This window comes from Pteropus medius, unplaced genomic scaffold (assembly GCF_902729225.1).
Source record: "Pteropus medius unplaced genomic scaffold, Ma_sr-lr_union100, whole genome shotgun sequence".
Taxonomy (NCBI): domain Eukaryota; kingdom Metazoa; phylum Chordata; class Mammalia; order Chiroptera; family Pteropodidae; genus Pteropus; species Pteropus medius.
Genome location: NW_024354500.1, coordinates 22,044,166 through 22,062,779, shown reverse-complemented (window position 1 = coordinate 22,062,779; position 18,614 = coordinate 22,044,166). Strand labels below are relative to the sequence as shown.

Here is an 18,614-nt window from a genome sequence, read left to right as displayed (position 1 = left end):
CTTTTTGCCCATAGGTAAAGTTACAGCTCGATGGACTAAGCCCTTAAAATGTTATCACTCCAACTAGGAAATTTTAAGTGGAAAAAAAATGCCTGGTAGTACAAAAAGGTTAAACAAATTGAAAACGGGTCTAAAACAGACTTGCAATTTTTTCAAGTCGAATAAAATATTCTGTAACTTTATAAGGTTATGACTCAAAACATGTTTCAACCATGTGATTGCCAGGAACAATTACAATAAATAGCACAATTAGGGCAATTAAATATAGATACTAACAGCTTCAAACTACCAGAGAAATGAAGCAGCTTTGTTTTTCTTCTAAAAACACCCAGGTGAATTTATTTGGAATTAGAATAAAGGCCTATTTTGAAAAGCTAGATAGGGAAGAAGACTGATGAAGCTAAAATATTACGATTATTTCGCCCTCCAGAGAGTCTCATTCTAAGTTAATGCATCAATGAGGCAGTGCTCCTGTTAAATTACTTACAGACTAGTTAGAAGAGATGGCTCTGAGGACACAACCAAGGAACCACTGTCTATGTAGTTTAAGACAAATGTCATAGATTCTCTTTACACTTCTTAGGTATCCTGTGACCCCAAGTCATTGCTCGTCTTCAAGCCAGGCACCTTGATTTTTCTCTCCTGGCTCCTGTGTCTTGAAGACACAGTGCAGTATGAAAGGACAGGGACCTGGTCTCTCCCTGGTAAAGATCCCTTGTGTGTGAAACTAGCACTAACACAGCTGAACTGAACTGAGCTCCAATCTCTGGCATTGTGGATGTGCGGAATGAAAAATGAATGCCAAAATATACCTATCTGCATGGAAAGAAAAAACCAAAAACTCATTTTGGGTATTGCTGGAGTAAGGTAAAGTCAATAGGTCTTCAGCAGTTAGTTAGGAATGTGGATGATGGTAGGGATTTGGAATTTCAATGGAACATGTTACTGTGTCTATTTATTCCTCCATTTTGGCTTGCTGGCAGAAGGCGAAGGAGTAAAGAATAGTAATTCAAAAATAGCTAAGATTTATTGAGCATTTACCATGTGCTATCCTAAGTACCTGGGAAAGTTCATGTAATCTTTGAAACAGATAGTCGTAAAAGTTAAAGAAATCTTGTCACTAAAGCCTGTTACTTGCCTCAGCTTTCCCTATAGTCTGTCTTCATGGTAATGCTCATTGAAACAGCAGTATAAGTAGCAAACATGATTCACAATGAACTGGATAACTTGTAATAAGACAAACACAGGGGACTTTTCATTACAGAAGGAATTAAGATTTATTTGTAAGGAATAATTACACAATGGTGTGACAAAATAGACTAGAACAAAAATGTTTGAGTGAGAATAAATGTTTTACCTATTCTGACATCTTCTGAGGTGTATATTTGAAGTTATGTCGAAATCCTAGAATTATGGTGCTGAAGAAAGGTCCTCAGAGATCTTCTAAAATAAAATCTTAAGGTCATAAAGCAATATTGCAAAACATTTATACCCTTGTCACAAAAATCAGCCCAAATGGACATTGTTGAAAAGTATATTCTCTCATGTAACATTAAACCTTTATCTAATTTAATTTTCAGAACTTCTTTCAAATAGTTAGCAACCTTCTAGATGAAGAAAACAAGGAAAAATGGGAAGATGCACAACAGGTAAGTTTGGAGTTATTTCAGCACTTAAAATGAAGTCGGCTAAATAAAGTTTAAAAAATATGTGAAGAAATTGATGGCTTACTATCCCAAGAACATAAAAGGATACTTTTTAAAGTCATTCTAGATGGTATCATACTCATTTTAGAGAAAATAAGTGATCTCTTTTATAATAATAATTAATGGAATGAATGATATTTATAAATGTGAAAAACTGAGCAGATTTAAGTAATTCATAACTTTAAGGTATCAATACATAAAAACTATAAGCCTTATCAATCAGATTCTTTCCTGTCTACAGTCTGTGGGAAAAATAGCAGATCTAAAAGCACATACTGCAAACCGAACTGTGAGATACTAACTAGTAAAACCATTTGCATTTACTGCAGCACTACATATAATCTGGATCATATATACAGATGTGCATTTTGATTCAAAGCCAAGAGTTATAAAAATAATTTCTCATTGAAAAAAAATTGTATTCCGCTTTTTTCTTTTTCTGCTCTGTATGATCAGTGTAGCAAGTGGCCATGTTGCTTTAGTTACTGTTTTAAAATGCTTTGCACTGCCACTTGTGCTATACTGACATGTGGTTAATAAAATTTTTTAGGTTACAGAAAAAGGGGGTTAGAAGTTAAGAAAGGGAGAATAAGCATGTTTTTTTTTTTTTTACAATGCTGTGACAATTTAATTGAATCAAATGTTCAACTTCTTTGTTTTCTGCTCAACCCCTGTTCAAAATTGCAAGAGAGCAATGCATTCTTGAAAATAAGAATATTTACTGAGGTTGAGATGAACCATCTATCCCTTTCTCTCTTTGTAATCACATCCTGGGCCCCCAGGAGTAAAGCATACCTTTATTCCTACTATGATAGGAGCTCCAAAAATAGTCCAGTGTGGGTCCACTTCAAATTCTGTGCTTCTGGCCATAGCAAGAAAAAAATCATTCCTTAGTTTAAGAGCTTGAATCTTTTTCTACTAGTTTGAGTGATATATTTGTCCTTGTTTTTTTTTTTTAGAGGAGAGCCTCGTCCACTCACAGTAAAAAATCGTGTCTTTCCTTAGACTATAGCTGCAGAGGCTAAGCACATCTTTCTAGAATGCTGGAGACTATTAATTATGGGTATAAATAAAACAAATGTATAATACCGTATTTAAAACAAGACCGCAATTCATCAGATGCTGTTCTGTGCTGTGAGGTCCCAACTTCAACAAATAATGAATGGTGGCAGAACTTCTAGTCTGAATCCATAGCCTATCTATTTACTTGAGATTTTGACTTAGCTATATTCTTATCTTTTAATTATTTTTCATGTGATGATCCTTATTGCTTTTTTAAAATAACTATTTGAAATTTAAAAAACTATTTTTCTGGCTTTTACTACAAAGTGTTTTCATAAATGCAGCCATATGGTAAATGATTTCCAAGTTTGTGGCACAAAGGATGAACTCCTAGAAATAAGCATTGTTTAAAATTTACCAAAGATAGTCTCTTATGGATCCCCTTATCTTATTTTAGAGGAATTGCCTCAACAAAATAAAATATAGCTCTGTATGCATTTGGAAAGCTAGCTTAGTGAAATGGTGAATATTGACATCAGAGGGTTTTTGCAAACAAAATGTACACTTTTAAACAGAAAACAGAGTCATTTCAATACTTGATTGCTGCACATCGGCTTCAGTCATGAAGGATCAAACTATGTTTATTTAAACCATCCTACTAAAAATATAGTATACTAAAGTGATAAAAAGACTACATGCCATATAACACTATTTTATACACTACCACTGTGGTTGGAATTTACAAGTCTATTTTAGTCAAGACAAGCCACTTCAATTTTAGCCATGATATTATATTCTCTATTTCTTTGTTATACTGAAAATTCCTGTGTCTCTACAAGGAGTGAGCAAATTTCAGCCAGTGAAACAATTCTAGCCTGAAACTGGTTTTATAAATAAACTTTGCAAATACAGCCACACCCATTCATTTACATGATATCTGTGGTTGCTTTGGTGCAATAAGGACAGAGTTAAGTTGTTCCAACAGAGACCCCCTGACCCACAAAGCCCCAAATGTTTACTGTCTGACCCTGTTTACCGAAAATGGTTACCAACCTCTGCTCTACATGTGACTACTGCTTAGAAAATAAAATGGAAAACAAAATCTGCTAACCTAGACAACTTCTCCACAAACGTAGAAGAGAAAGAAAGTTTTACTGCTGAATAAGAATTAAATTAGAATGTGCTGAGTGTCACAGGCAATCTGCTAAGAGAATGCAAAGACAAAAATCCCACCCTTTTATATAGTGGAACAGATACAAACCATTGCACATATGTCCTCAAGATAAACAGTAACTAGCCCTCAGGTAAGAGAACTTGATAGCACCATTTGTCTCACACAGTTCATCCTAAACTCAATTGGTAATTGATGTGACCACTCCTTAGTTAATTAGCTTTACCCAAAGAAAAAAAAATAATCCTTTTACATCTTCATGACTGAAGGTAGTTTTGCAATTTAGAGCTAAAACTCTTGCTGAAATTAGGCTTCTGCCTCCCACAGAAACTTACAGAGGTACTGTCTCCTTTGATGATTCCATTTCAAAGAGAGACATGCCTGAGTCTTTCAGCTGGTAAGAGGTTATTTTACTTTTAAAAGATTTATATACAGGTGGGGGTTTGAGGGGCTGGGTGAAAGGGGTGAAGGTTTAGTAATTGATAGATAGTCACAGGGATGGGGAGCATGGCATAGGGAATGCAGTCAGCAGTAATGTAATGGCTAGGTGTAGAGCCAGATAGAAGATAGAGTAATCGGGGATCATTTTATGAACTATATAAATGTCTAACCAATGTACTGTATACTTGAAACTGATAATAAAATAAAAGCAAAAAACTGATTTATATACATTTCAATGACACAAAAAGAATTACTAGTTTTCTAAAGTAAATCCTCTAAGAAAAAGGAGAGGGGAAAGGATTTGGGGAAGAGTGTCTCTTATTTTCAACAGGGAAAATTAAGCCTCTTATTTTTAATTTGTATTTGCCCTTACACTACACATGCTCATATACACATACACGTACACAAAAACAGGAGAAAAAAAATGCTGTAGTAGCAAGATGCTTGAAATTGATGGAAATTTTATGCCCATTTTTGGAGTGGGGATGATGAACTTTCACAATTCATATTTAATGATTAGAAATGTAGGTAGAAAACAATTTCTCACAAAACCTTTCTGAAATAATAATAATTAAAAAAAAATACGACTATCTATGCCATAAATGTATGCCCTACATTTCTAAGTGTAATATCCATTGTTGATATATTCAAGTATATGTGAATAGATAAATTATATATCCTGAATGTCTGATTTTTAGATGGGCACAGCTGCAAGCTCCTATAAAGTGCACACACTGTGCCTGCTACCCTCACTGCCCAACAAGTCCTCCTCCTCCTTTCTCCCCCTCCCCTGCTCAAATCTTACTGTATGCTTTCCTGGTAATCAGTATTGATTCCCCTCTGCACTAGCCTTTGCAAATACAAAGCCACTAACACTCTTTAATCTACTTAATATTTTCATGACTAAAAGCTGCAGTGGTGCTAAATGGGTAAAAGAAATGAACATAACTTCAAAAGACTTTTTGTTCTAATATGGTTATATAATACAGGCTGACTTTATAAGCACTATGGGTTACACATGCTAACATTTATATTACCTTTTAAATGTCCTTCATGTTCCACACACTATGAGCTATTGTCAGAATCAGGTCGTCTTTAAGAAAACACTCTTCTGTTTGTAGTGTATGAAGTGGCATGGTTTCGGGTTTGTTTTTTACATATGCATATGAGGTACCTATACTAGAGCTATTATGATCGTAAAATTATTTCTAAGGTTATTCATACAGTCATTATTATAATTATTAGAAATAAATCTCTCTCCCAAGATATTTAATTATTATTCAGAAGACTTAAAAGTTTGTAAATATCTTCATGATGGTGATAATTGTTTTTCCTTCCAGTGCCCTTCAAGTAGATGCTAGGAAAAATTCTAAAAAGCCCCAAAACATCAGTGTTTGTTCTATGTTGTATTTAAATGAGAAAAGAAGCCCATCAAACGTAAAGATACTCCATGTCTAAGTAGACAGTCTGTTAGATATTTTGAGTTTCCATACATTTATGGAGGATTAATCACTGCATCATATCACTTCCGGAGTTCTTGCTCTGCGACTCCCACTGTCATTCTCAACTATTAGTTCAAAAAATACAACTGTCGCCAGTTGCAGAAATTTCTTTAAATAAATCAGATCTCATTTGCGACCGCATTATATAGTTTTTTTAAAAAAAATTCCAGTTCTATATTCCATTATATAGACATTTTATTTCATCTAATCTTTGCTTATTTTTGTAGATTTATCCAGGCTCGATAGAGTTAATGCAGGTGATTGAAGATTTTATACACATTGTTGGAATGGGGATGATGGACTTTCAGAATTCATACTTAATGACTGGAAATGTAGGTAAGAAATAGGATTTTTCCCAAAATCTTACTGAAATTAAAAAATTGCAAGTATTTACGCCACACATTTTTAAGTGTGATATACATCGTTCATATTTTTAAGTATATGAGAGTAATGTGTTATGGATACTTGATGTCTCATTTTTAAATGGGCCCAACCACATATGCGCACACACACACACACCTACCTACACACACACACACACACACACATTTTATACATCTGCATTCATTTGGCCCCTTAAGATACACTATAAGATCTACTGTTTATCAACATATGTGCTTATATTTAAAGATGAATATTTGCTGCTTTTCCATTTATCAAAAAAAATGTTTATTGCTATCCAAGCTAATATTAAATTTATATTATATATACTCTAGGTTTTTTTTTTTTTAAATGAGTCTTTATAATCTTTCATACATTGTTCATGAAGATGCCAAGCTACTTTCTTGCTGGGTGTCCTAAGGAAGCTCTAAATCTGCATGAGTCATGGAACATTTCAGAATACCTTTAAGGGTCATGATCATGGGGCTACTGCTGCTGCTGCAGTTTTCCTGAGTAACTTCCAGGACACAGAGGAACTCTTAGATCCCTCTGTAATGGATTGTGTAATATTAGAGCAAATAAAACGAAAACGTAATTCTTCCTTTAGTTGTCTTTATTTTGTCACTTATAGGGAAGGATTAGATAGAGAAGCAAAAGCTACATACATGTTCAGGCGGTCACAATTTCACTGAGTCAACAATAATTATGTTAACCAAATGGCACATTTCTCTTTGTAGTTAAAAAAAAAAATGGCAAAAGCAAAGAAATAATTATATATGTTATATGCATTAAGTTAATATAGCTTTATAGTTTTCTCATTTCTTAAAGCTTCCTCATGATGGAATTACTGTAATTCAGACAGATTTTCTTTCATCTGTGTGCTTTAGTAGCCTTCACATAAAGACCACTGAACTATAGATAGTAATATGTTTAAATAAATATATCTTGCCTCACATTCTTATTCACTGGACGTTTAAGCTTTAGTTTCTGGATCAGGAAGAAACCTAACTTGATGGGGGGATTGACTAGGGGAGTTCAACTGGTACAGAACATAATTTATTTTTATGATTAAGGCTTTTAATGGCTTATTTTATACTTGATTTCTTCTGAAGATCCTTTAGTCCCACAGAGACTCATTTGATCCTAAGATATCTTCTACTAGGATGACCTCAAATTGTAATGGGTAATAGCTAACTACCAGGAATATTCTTTAGTTCAGGAAAGCCTGTGTAATGGAGTCTTCAAAGATTTGGAGACATTTCCTCGCCCAAATACCATCTCCATGTGGCATAAGTCCTTACCAGTTAGAATCATATATTAATCCACCTTCTGAATCAGTTTGAGAGACCAGACTTTTTGCCAGAGTGAGTGCTCAGCAACTTGTGCTGGTTCAGGAATGGAATAAGCTGTCCCTTGCTGGAGGCAATGAGAAGAAAAAGGGACCAAAAATAATACTTTGTTGATGAAGTCAGAAATCCAAGAAAATCCAAATTAACTGTCCATTCCAAAAAGTGTCTGGGCAAAGAGAGGAAAGGTAAAGTCTGTAGGAAAAAGGAAAGCATGTTGGGCTATGAGTTTGGGGACACATAGAAGGAGGAACCTAGAAAGATTCTGAGGATGCTGGTCATTCAAGCTGAAACAACTCTCCTATGAGTCTCACTTATGATTTCTTTGGTAGGAAAAGAGCCGTGAAGTCTGCTCTGCCAGATTGGACAGTTTGCAAAGTAATTTACAAGAAAAACCAAGGGGGAAAACCAAAAAGCTATTGTTTTGTTGTTGTTGTTGTTGTTGTTGTTGTTGTTCTTTTTGTAAATGTTAACATCTAATTTTAAAGACATTGCTAATTAAAAGTATAATCAGATCGATGGATGGCGTTTGTTCAGAATGTTTGAGAAAGAGCTATAAAAAACAAAGCCAGTCTCAGAGTCTAGTAAACTTAATTTAGAACTTGAAGTAGGCTGTTTGAATAACAGCATAACAAATTCTTTATAGCACTGGTTTTGTTATAAAAATTCCATAATTCCATAAATATTCATAAATTGCAAACATTTATTCCTCTTTACCTTTCTTTGGACTTCCCAAAAGTATATATTTCAAAAATGTGTATATTATTTTTTGCATTTAGATCATGTTTGCCCACTTCTTTTATCATCACTAAACTTTAAGAAGACTACTAAGCATAGTAACTTAAAGAAATTTAGTGATGTAAAGAAAGCTAATATCCTATAATGTCTTCGACCTTGTGTAAGGACAGTGCAGTTGTTTATCCTGATTGCTTATCTAGCATTAATCATCTACATTACTAAAAAGTTATGTTCTGTGAATAAAAATTCCAAACATTATTACACTACCCAAGGAGATGTTATTTATTGTTGATTTCCCCAATACTATCTTGGGGACCGACTTACTTACTATAATTCGATGACTAGAAGAAGATTATTCTCAATAATTTTAGAGTTTCTAAAGTGTATCCATATATTAGTCAGGGTTCTCCAGAGAAACAGAACCAATATGATGTATGTAAATATACAGAAAGAGATTTATTTTGAGAGATTTCTTCATGCAATTATGGAGGCTGAGACACCCTGTCATCTGCTGTCTGCAAGCTAGAGACCAAGAAAGCTGATGTGTAGTTTCAGTCTGAGTCTGAAGGAAGGCCTGAGAACCAGGAAAGCCAGTGGTGCAAGTTCCAGCCCAAATCCAATGGCCATAGAACCAGGAGCACCAATGTCCAAGGGCAGGAGGAGATGGATGTCCCAGCTCAAGCAGAGAGCAAATTCATCCATCCTCTACCTTTCGTTCTATTCAGGCCTTCAGTGAATTGGATGATGCCCACCCGCACTGGAGAGAGAGATCTTCTTTATTCAGTCTACTGACTCAAATGCCAATTTCTTTCAGAAACATTGTTACAAACACACCCAGAAATAATGTTTCATCAGCTATCTGGGTACCCCTTAGCTCAATCGAGTTAGACATAAAATTAACTATTACAATCCATTGTTATCAAATCAGATAATAAGAATTATAATTGCTTACTATTAATATTTTTCATGGTACCCAATTTGATACTAGTACATATAAAACATGATTATACTATTTTATCTGATATTTCCAATTTTGGGGGGCCAGGACACAGAATATTTTATAATAGCATTTTGTGAAATGTGTGAGTTGTCATGCATTTGTCTTAACATTCCAAGTTCAAATAATTATCTAACTTCAAAATCATTATACTGAGCACACTCACACAGACACACACTCACATATGCACATTCACATAGCCCATATGATAAACTAAGAATGGTTGGTAATTCCTCAAGGCCATTTTCTTCAGAGTGTGTTAGATTAAGACTACTTAAAGAACTTCAGAAGATCATCATGTCTTTTAGAGAGATTCCAGGTTTTTTTTGTTTGTTTGTTTGTTTTTTCCATAAAGCATATATGCAGAGCCACCTCACTTTTCTGGAATATAGATAATAAGTTTCTAAAGAAAGAGACAGTTAAACAGCGAAAAATAAATGTCATGAAGACCATACAATTTACTAAGATAGTCTCAGAACCTCACTGATAACCTATTTTATTTCAACTTTAAATATAGTTTAGCATTTCCGATTTTTGGTTCCTGGTCCAGGAAGAATGAGTTGGAAACAGAGACAGTGGTGTTAGCAGCACAAATATAGCAAATAGATGAAATCCTGAAACGACAAAGAAAAGGAAGTACTGAAAGAACGAAGCAAAGTATGGAGTCCACACTGTGGGAGAAAACAGCTCCTTGTGCCTCATCCTTGAGAACATTAGTTCTAAGACATATGACAATAACTTAGGTCTAAATCATGGCCTTTATTCGTCACCAAAGAAATTCCTTTAATCTGATTAACGTGGCAGAAAAACATATCTTGGAAAGATTCTCTTCAAAAATAGTTCAAATGAAAAGTTTCGATGCCTCTTTTATCTGAAAAATATCCCTATCTATACCAACTTCTGATAAATTAAATGTTCTTATTTGCTAAAATCTGTGAACATTTTCATATATATGCATGCACGTTTATTTTGGGAGGGGGCAGGTCCATATCTCTGATCAATTTTTCAAAAGACTTATGATCTCAAAATGTGTAATACAGGGTTTAGAAAAAATAGTGTTATGAATGAAGATGTTAAACAAGCCAATGCATTGGTAAAATAATTTATCTTAAATAGAATATTTATTTTTCATATTCACATATGAATATGACATTCAGATAGACACATGATGATTATAATAAATGAAAGTTAATGAGCACTTACAAAGACTAATCACTCTACTAAATAGCTTATATAATTACTAAATAAATAAATGATGAATGAATGAATATGAAAAATGGATATGCTAAAGAGATTTCAACTTTCACTATGCCTTAGATTATTATAAAATTGTTTTCTAAATGTTCTAAACATGCTATATAAGTTAGTAGTTTTTATCTTTTTTAAATCTGAATTTTTCAATGTATTTTAAAAATTTATTATCAATTAGGTCGAGGGGACCATATCCATTATATATTATTTAAGATTAGTTATTTTTCTTCAACAAAAACATTATTTGAAGCGTTACTTAAACTTGCTTTTTCTACTTTCTCTCCTAACATTTTCTCTTCAGTCCCTTGAAGTCTAGCATGTCTCTCATCACTTTTCTGAAACTCCTCTCAGAAAAGCCTTCTGGAAACTTTTGATTGGCAAATTAAACCTCCTCCCATATTTCCATTTTTATGTTCTCTGTACCTTGCTAATCATACTCTCTTGACATTGTCTCTTCATTTAACATTTTTATATTTATTATAGTATAAAATGAAATTAAAGAATAAAAATTTAATTCATATCAGAAATATTTAGATTATTTTGCAGACAAAGAGGGCAATGCACGGAAGAGGGGAAAAAGTGCATTATTTGAGGCCCATCTATTTTCAGTTCCAAAGATTGAACAGAATGTGGAGCTCTTGCATGATTAGAGTGATAGGGCACACGGATGGATTTTATTTGTTCTAAAAAGTCTTCTAAAGTTTCAGCAGAGTGTTTTTTGTTTTTATTTTTATTAAAAGCATATTTTATTATGCTTTTTGTCATCTATTTTCCACAATAACTTCATGTAGCACATTATATTTGCTTTATTTATTGGTAAGAATAGCCTATTCTTTAGGAATTAATTGTTTTAATTTTGAACTTAAAACTTGAGTTGTATTCATCGAACCAAATTCAAGGAAGATCACTGATGTGCACATTGCTAGCCTACTGACTATGTGCAATTAAAAAAAATAATTTATCTCTTACTATTTCCTAAGTGATTCAGGTCTTTGAAATAAATGAATAATCTTAACAAGGAAATTGTAGTCTAGTTGTGGACAGAAAAAATGAAATAAACTACCAAATACACTTGATATGTTCCATATTAAACCAATGTTATGGAGATGCATTCCAAGAGATGTAATTCTATGTAAGGATCTAGAAAAACTTATTAGAGTAGGAGCCACTTAGTATAGACTTTGGCTTAGACTGTTGAAAATTGAACATTAAGGAAAGTGAGTGGCAAAGAGATGATTACATTCTAGAACATTCTTTTAGCAAAAACAGTATAATGATGTCAATGTTGAGGTTGTGTTAAGGGGATAAGTAGTCTATTTTGATAAAAACATATGTATGGAAGTAAAGGAAGTGAGATAAAATTGAAGAGGCATGCTGAGATGTAGGTGTAGGACAGTTCTGAATTCCGAAGACAGTAGGGAGCTACTGAAGCTTGGCTAGATGAGGGTTGTGCTTTGGTAAAACGTACGTTATAGAAGAAAGAGAATTTTTTGAAATTGAGAAAGGCAATAAGCATAAATACTAGAAGACATTTTTCAATAATACCTGTAAGAGGTGATGAAGATTTGAAGTAATGGTTGTAAAAATAGTAACCAGAATGTAACTATGAATTTGAGATTGTTCAAGTAGAGAAACAATAGCATAACTGGCCGAGGTATAAGACACAAGGGAGAAATTGAGATTATATTTATTCAGCAAACATTTGAGAATGCCTTTCACATATTAATATTTAGATATATGTATAACCCTCAAATAAAAAAATAAAATGAAGTCTTGAGCTTTAACAGAGAAATGAAGTTTATGATATATACTTGGTAATAACTGTATAAAAGCAATAGTTGAAACCATAAAATGTTTTCTACTATTAGGACGGTAACATGAGAGAAAAGCTGTAAGGTGAAACCTATATTAAAGTAAAGAATCATAGCAGGTATCAGAGGAAGAATAAAGAGTTTCAAAACAAGGCAGTATAAAATCATTGTCATGTAATTAGAAGGAGGGAAGAAACAGTTCAAAATTAATATACTAGTTAATATCAATTGCTAACAAAGTTCAGAGTATTAAAATTAAGAAAAATCTTGTGTGATTGCTGGTGGTATAACATAAAAGTTCTCCAGGAAAAGCACAGACACAGTGAACAGGATCGACATTTCTGAGCTCTTTAGGTGGTTTCAATGGATCACACCCTTAACATTTTAATACAATTATCTCTACGCATTTACTTTGCACAGATGAATGTTGCTACATCCACTTATTGCTATTACTCACAACTGTTCCTAAGGAACAATTCAAAGTTGACAATATCAGATTAAAATGGAATGTTTTTAGGCTATTAATATCTCAAAATACAGAATGTTATAATTGTTAGCTATAAGGAATTTCAAAAACGGTTTCTATGTATAAACCCTAAGAGATATAAGATTCTGGAGAGTGTAGTTTTGATCCTTCTCCAGTAATTTAATAAGGCCAGTGCCTTAAAAACATTAAAGTTAAGACATTTTTCTTTGTCAAGCTAAATATCATTGTCTATTCTTGGTTTAGAAATGTGAAATACTGAGCTTTTCAGAATGAACATTCATACTTATTTTTCTCTGAAATTGAATCCAAATTTAATCTGAAGAATGGCATAATACAATTTTGACATTTCCTTTCTCTCCACAACACTGTCTCATCAGTATCAAATCTGTGTTATTTCTTATACTCAGTGGTAAATTTAATCATTTCTTTGGTAGAATATCTTGTTCTTCAATAGAGAAACCAAACTTCAATCTGGTGATGTAATTATAAAAATAAAGTAGCTTCTCTTTCTAGGCTTATTTTACTTTCTGTCACTGCTTAGTTTTGTCGTTCATACATCTTCACTTATTTAACTTCCTTTCTTTAAAAATAAAATACTTGTAGTCAGTTGACACAAGCCTGAGAAATATACAATTTAAAATCTTTTTTTGTTTATCTGTAGCACCTGATGTTCATTCAGTCAGCTAGACTTGAGTCAGAAAGTGTCAGATTTTACCCCCACCTTCTGGCTCCTACTACTCACTCTTTCTTGCTAGACACATGAAGCAAATGATGTGTTTTGTGTGTGTGTGTGTAGATCAAAAAGAAAAAACTAAAAATATCTGTTGTCTTCATTTTTTTTAATTTTTTTTTTATGGTACTAACATGCTGGTTCCTTTGAGAAAATAAATAGTTCACACACAGTTTTAAACTATAACTTGGAATGGTATGCCACACTATGAGTTCTTTATTTCTCATTTAATAGGAATATCTTACTGTATTTTCTGTATGACCTGCTGTATGACCTGCTTTTTTCAAATGGTTGGGGGTGGAGGCAATGGAGAAGTTGTCGTAAAAGGCCGTATGAGTCCCTTCTAGTGGCAAGCAAGACATACAACTTAGGGAATGTACATGGACTGTCTTCTACCCAACTGAGAACCCCTGTTTCCTAGCTCCAGTATAATATATCAGCAATGATTCATGGATTTAATTGTCTTTAAGAGGTCTTAGACATTCATTCAATAAATATATGCCAGTTTCTGTTCTAGATTCTGAGGATTTTCAGTGAACAAATCAGACAAAACTCTTGCTTTTATGATTCTTGTTTTATAGCAGAGACAGATGTCAAACAAGTGCCATCTAATGTTCCCAGTGACTATAAGTGATATGAAGAGAAATAAAGCAATCCATCAGGGTGAGGTGATAGAGTGAAGAGACAAGTCATTTTAAGGTGATGGTCAAGGAAGGCCTCACATCAGAGAAGTGATATTTTAATATAGACCTGAATGCCATGAGAACATGAGACACGATGATATGTAGGGACAGATCATTTTAAACAGAAAAAACAATAAATATGAAATCCACGATGCATCTACATGCTTGATATATTGGAGGTACTAAAGGAGGCCAGTGGAGTTGGCATGGCTGAGGGAGGGACTGTGAGAGGAGACAAATTCGGAAAGGGAGTCGGAAGCCAGACTCTGAAAGGCATTTGACCGTAGGTCCGAAAGAGATGCAAAACTACTGAAGGATTTGAGCTCATTTATGTCCTAAAAGGAACATTCTGACTATGGGGTAGAAACTAATACTATAAGGAGTAGGACTGATTATAGAAAGACTGATAGGCTATTGATGAGAGAGCTTGGTAATTTGGACCAGACACCAGTGGAAATAGTGAGAAGAGGTCAGATGCTGGAGGTATTTCAGTGGTCGACCTGACAGAGTTTACTAATGATTAGAAGTAGAGTATGAAAGAGAGGATTCAAGGAAATGTTTCTATTACATCTCCAAGAATCTTACTACAAAAATAAGACAGATTTTTTTCCAAATCTGTATACTATAAACAGATATCAGAAATCTACTTTAGTGATCATTTAAATGTCTCTAAAGTTTAAGATCCAAAGCAAGTGGTTTTAGGTTACTTATTTCTTTTAAAAATTTTTTTATTATTCTCAAGGCATTCAGATCTATATTAAAAAAAAAACTTCTTAATTTTATTTTAAAAATTTACATATTGATAGTTTTAGGTGTACAATGTAAATATATATATATATATATATATATATATATATATATATATGCGCGCACACACACACACACATATATATAAAATGACATGATCACAAGTTTATTTAACATCTTACCACGTATAATTACAATTTCTTATGATGAGAACTTATAAGATCCACTCACTTAGCAGCTTTCAAAATGTACAGTAGTGTTATTAGCTGTAGTCATCATGGTGTTTATTTTTTATGTATTCTCATTCCTGAGTGCAACACAAAGCCTTGCTCTTGCACTTTAAGCAGTTTTATCCCTTGAAACCAACAGCATTTTGTCATTCTACCATCTGAATCATTGGACAAAAGCTAGAATGAAATCGTTCATTAAAATGACTGTGTAAAGCTGTAACTCAGATTGAGCTGCCAGTAAACAAATGAAACAAATCCTACGTTCCTACTATTTTTGTGTTTCTTTTATTTATAATGTCATGGGACCTGACTCAAGAATGGAAGAATGCTTTAAGGTCAACCAAGTTACCTGCTTCCTTCTTCTTAAACTATTTTACGCTTTTTAAATAAAAAATATTTTTTAAGTAAAATATAACTAAAAGTTCCCCAAGGTGGAAAGGTCTTTGCAAAGCGCCTTGATCTCTCCAGCTTGAAAAATCTTATCTGTAGTAGTACAACTATTAAAGTTACAACCTTGGGCTTTAAAGTAGAAAACATTCATGTTATAGTGTTTCAAATAATTAGTAGGTCTGTGTTATTTTAGAAGGTAACTGAGGTGAAAATAGTTACATAATATTTCCAGGTTTATCTAATCTTTTTATACAGCCATGCTATGCTCAAGGACACAATTATTCATGGAGCCATTATTAAATAATACTTCTTGTCCCTGAAAAGCTTGAACTAGAAAACATTGTTAATAGACATTATTTCAAGTAACCCAGATACCCTAAATTTTTCCTCTATGATCCCTGTATTATGCCATTTTCTACCTCTAACACTAATTGATGCTTTGCTGTGGACCTCTCATATAATTTTCAGATCTTCAACAGTTTTTACTTCTTTATCCTGGTTTGTTTTACCATTAAGAAAGAATAGAGTCTACATGTCTACTTTGGAATGCCTTTTTTACAGTACCTGATTTATACATTATTTGAGTCTACATTTTAATGAAAATTCTCTAGTATCAGATAGTGACTATTCTTCTAAGGGACTCTTTTCAGAAGTGCCATTTGAGTACAATGTACAGGAGAATGTTTTTACTTATTTTTTTTTTCTTTTTTATTCCCCAGGATTTCCAAGAAAAAGGTTTGGTAAAGCATCACTAATATGGCATTTCCCAAACTGACACTTTCACAAATATTCATGATACTATTTACTCCTAACAACCTTGTTGCCAGAGTGTTAGAGCACCCACACAATTTGTCCTACATCAGTGCTTCCCATTCATAATGGATGCTTTTTTATCCTTTTGCATCTCAATAATTGAAAGTTAAAGATTTGTTTCATTGTCTTGCTCAGCCAACCACACTCTAACCTACTTCCAATATGTTATGAACTTCCCTGTGGTTTTCTATATGATTTTAGGGAAATCTCACTAATTTATTTTGTATTTCTACATCAAAGTAAAATGACTCAACATTTATTTTGACTTAGTCATGTTTTTCATATATAATTTAAAAATTTAAAATTGTTTTTCTGGATAATTACACATTTTTAAAGGATGCCTGAATTATTCCTTACTGAATCTTTTACACTATATCTAGCCAGTGAAAATTTCATGAACTTATTTGTTGCTAGTTCAGTCTCCATCCCTTTACTAACTGTCTAGTGGAGAACGCCTAGATAAAGACCAAATATTTGTCTCTAAGGCCTATCATTTCTAAGGTCTATTACTTCTTTTGGATTTTATATTTACTGGGGAAATGCTCATGGTCTAAAGAAACCCAATGAGTTCACACAAAACTCAGTCAGAAATGTACATCTAGAATGCACAGTAATGCTCAGCAGCATTGGAACATGAATAAGAAAAGCAGAGGAAAGCTGACTTCTACCATCACTGTGCGTATCTATGACAAAAAAGTTTAAAGCCTACAGGATGAAATGTATATAACAGAGATGGTGAATATACATGTTTAGTGGTACATCTTTGTGTCTTGAACTCCAAGTGAAAGCTCCTGGAATAGAAAACCACAATTTCAAAATTAAGATTTCTGTTGAGAATACAGACCAAGAACTCTTGGGTTTCTTGCACGTTGACAATAAACCTAACCACAAACACTTTAGGTTTGAATTTACTTTAATTATTCTCTATAAAGAACATGAATTTCTGCAAAGAAGTTGCTCATGACTTCTGTGCCCTAAGGAAGCTATGAATGGGAACTTTGCATAAAGGGATCAGTGCTTTGCCTCAATTCAAGAGATCTGGGAGAGAACTCTAACTAGGGAAAGGCTTTCCGAGGTGAGATTAGCATAGAGGTCATATGGGAAATTAAATATCTTCTTAGGCCCTGAGGACATTGCATCTAAAAGATATTGGAATGATAGGTCTTCCCAGCATGATTTCATTCTTCTGTGTGAGATTAATTCCCTTAGAATCTGGTAGACTCACACTCATAGAACAGAATAGAAATATAAAGTCTTAAGCCAATCTAAAAACAAAAATTTGAATGTTATAAAATTACATCTCTGTTCTCTATTGGTTTACGCAATAAGGATTTGAAACTACTAAAATTGATATACTGTGTGCTTTCTTTCTGATTTTGCTGTTCAAATAATTAGAAGTATATTGCTACCAGTTTGTGTGAATATGAAAAACAATTCCATTTTAGCTGTCTCTATGGCAATACTTCCTTAACTCTATGGCAATAGTGGCCTGCCTCTATAACAATAACGATGAAGAGAAAAAAGGCACTGACTCCCTTCCAACATTTTTTTTCTTTTTTCTTTTTTCTTTTTTTTTTTTTGTATTGTGGTTGTACCAAGTATTATGTGCTAAATTGTTCTTCTTCTCCATTGCTTCCTTCACTAAATTTCAAATAAATAGGTTTCCATCTGAATTTGACAACTGAAAAATGTGACTCAGATTAAAGAAAGATTGGTGTCCTTTATGTTGATGCAAACAAGGATAGTATTTTATATCTAGGAAAAAATGCCGACTTTGGAGCCAGATTTGGCCACAGACATTAGCTATGCCACGACTAACTGATCTTCTGCAAGTTATTTTATCTCTAAATTCCTCAGTGTGCTCCTTTCTAAAGTAGAGATAATAATATCTTGCCTGAGGAGTTATTGTAAAGATTAAAGATAATATATATTTAGCTAGCATATAATAGGCCCTCAGTAATTGGTAGTGGACCAATATAGGGGCAAACATGTGCTTTGCTACTCATTGGGTATGTGACTTTGATCAGATCACTCAGTCCCCCATAGCCACATTTTGCCCCACTAGAGAACTTCTAAAGTTTCTACCTAAATGTAATATCCTAAGTTTTTTTTTTTTAAAATCCAAGAGTATACTTATTGTTTATTTCACAAAGCAGAACAAGATCCCAGACTTCTAGGCAGATAATGT

At 33.4% G+C, this 18,614-nt stretch overlaps 1 protein-coding gene across 7 annotated transcripts in view; it reads left to right on the top strand.

Annotated features, from left to right (window-relative positions):
- Positions 1 to 18,614, top strand: part of ADGRB3 (adhesion G protein-coupled receptor B3) — a 654,835-nt gene that overhangs the window by 326,256 nt on the left and 309,965 nt on the right. For all 7 annotated transcript variants that reach the window (XM_039852889.1, XM_039852886.1, XM_039852892.1 and 4 more), the window contains 2 exons: positions 1,581 to 1,649; positions 6,050 to 6,158. In XM_039852889.1, coding sequence (XP_039708823.1) covers positions 1,581 to 1,649; positions 6,050 to 6,158 — 178 coding nt within the window. The remainder of the gene's footprint in view (positions 1 to 1,580; positions 1,650 to 6,049; positions 6,159 to 18,614) is intronic.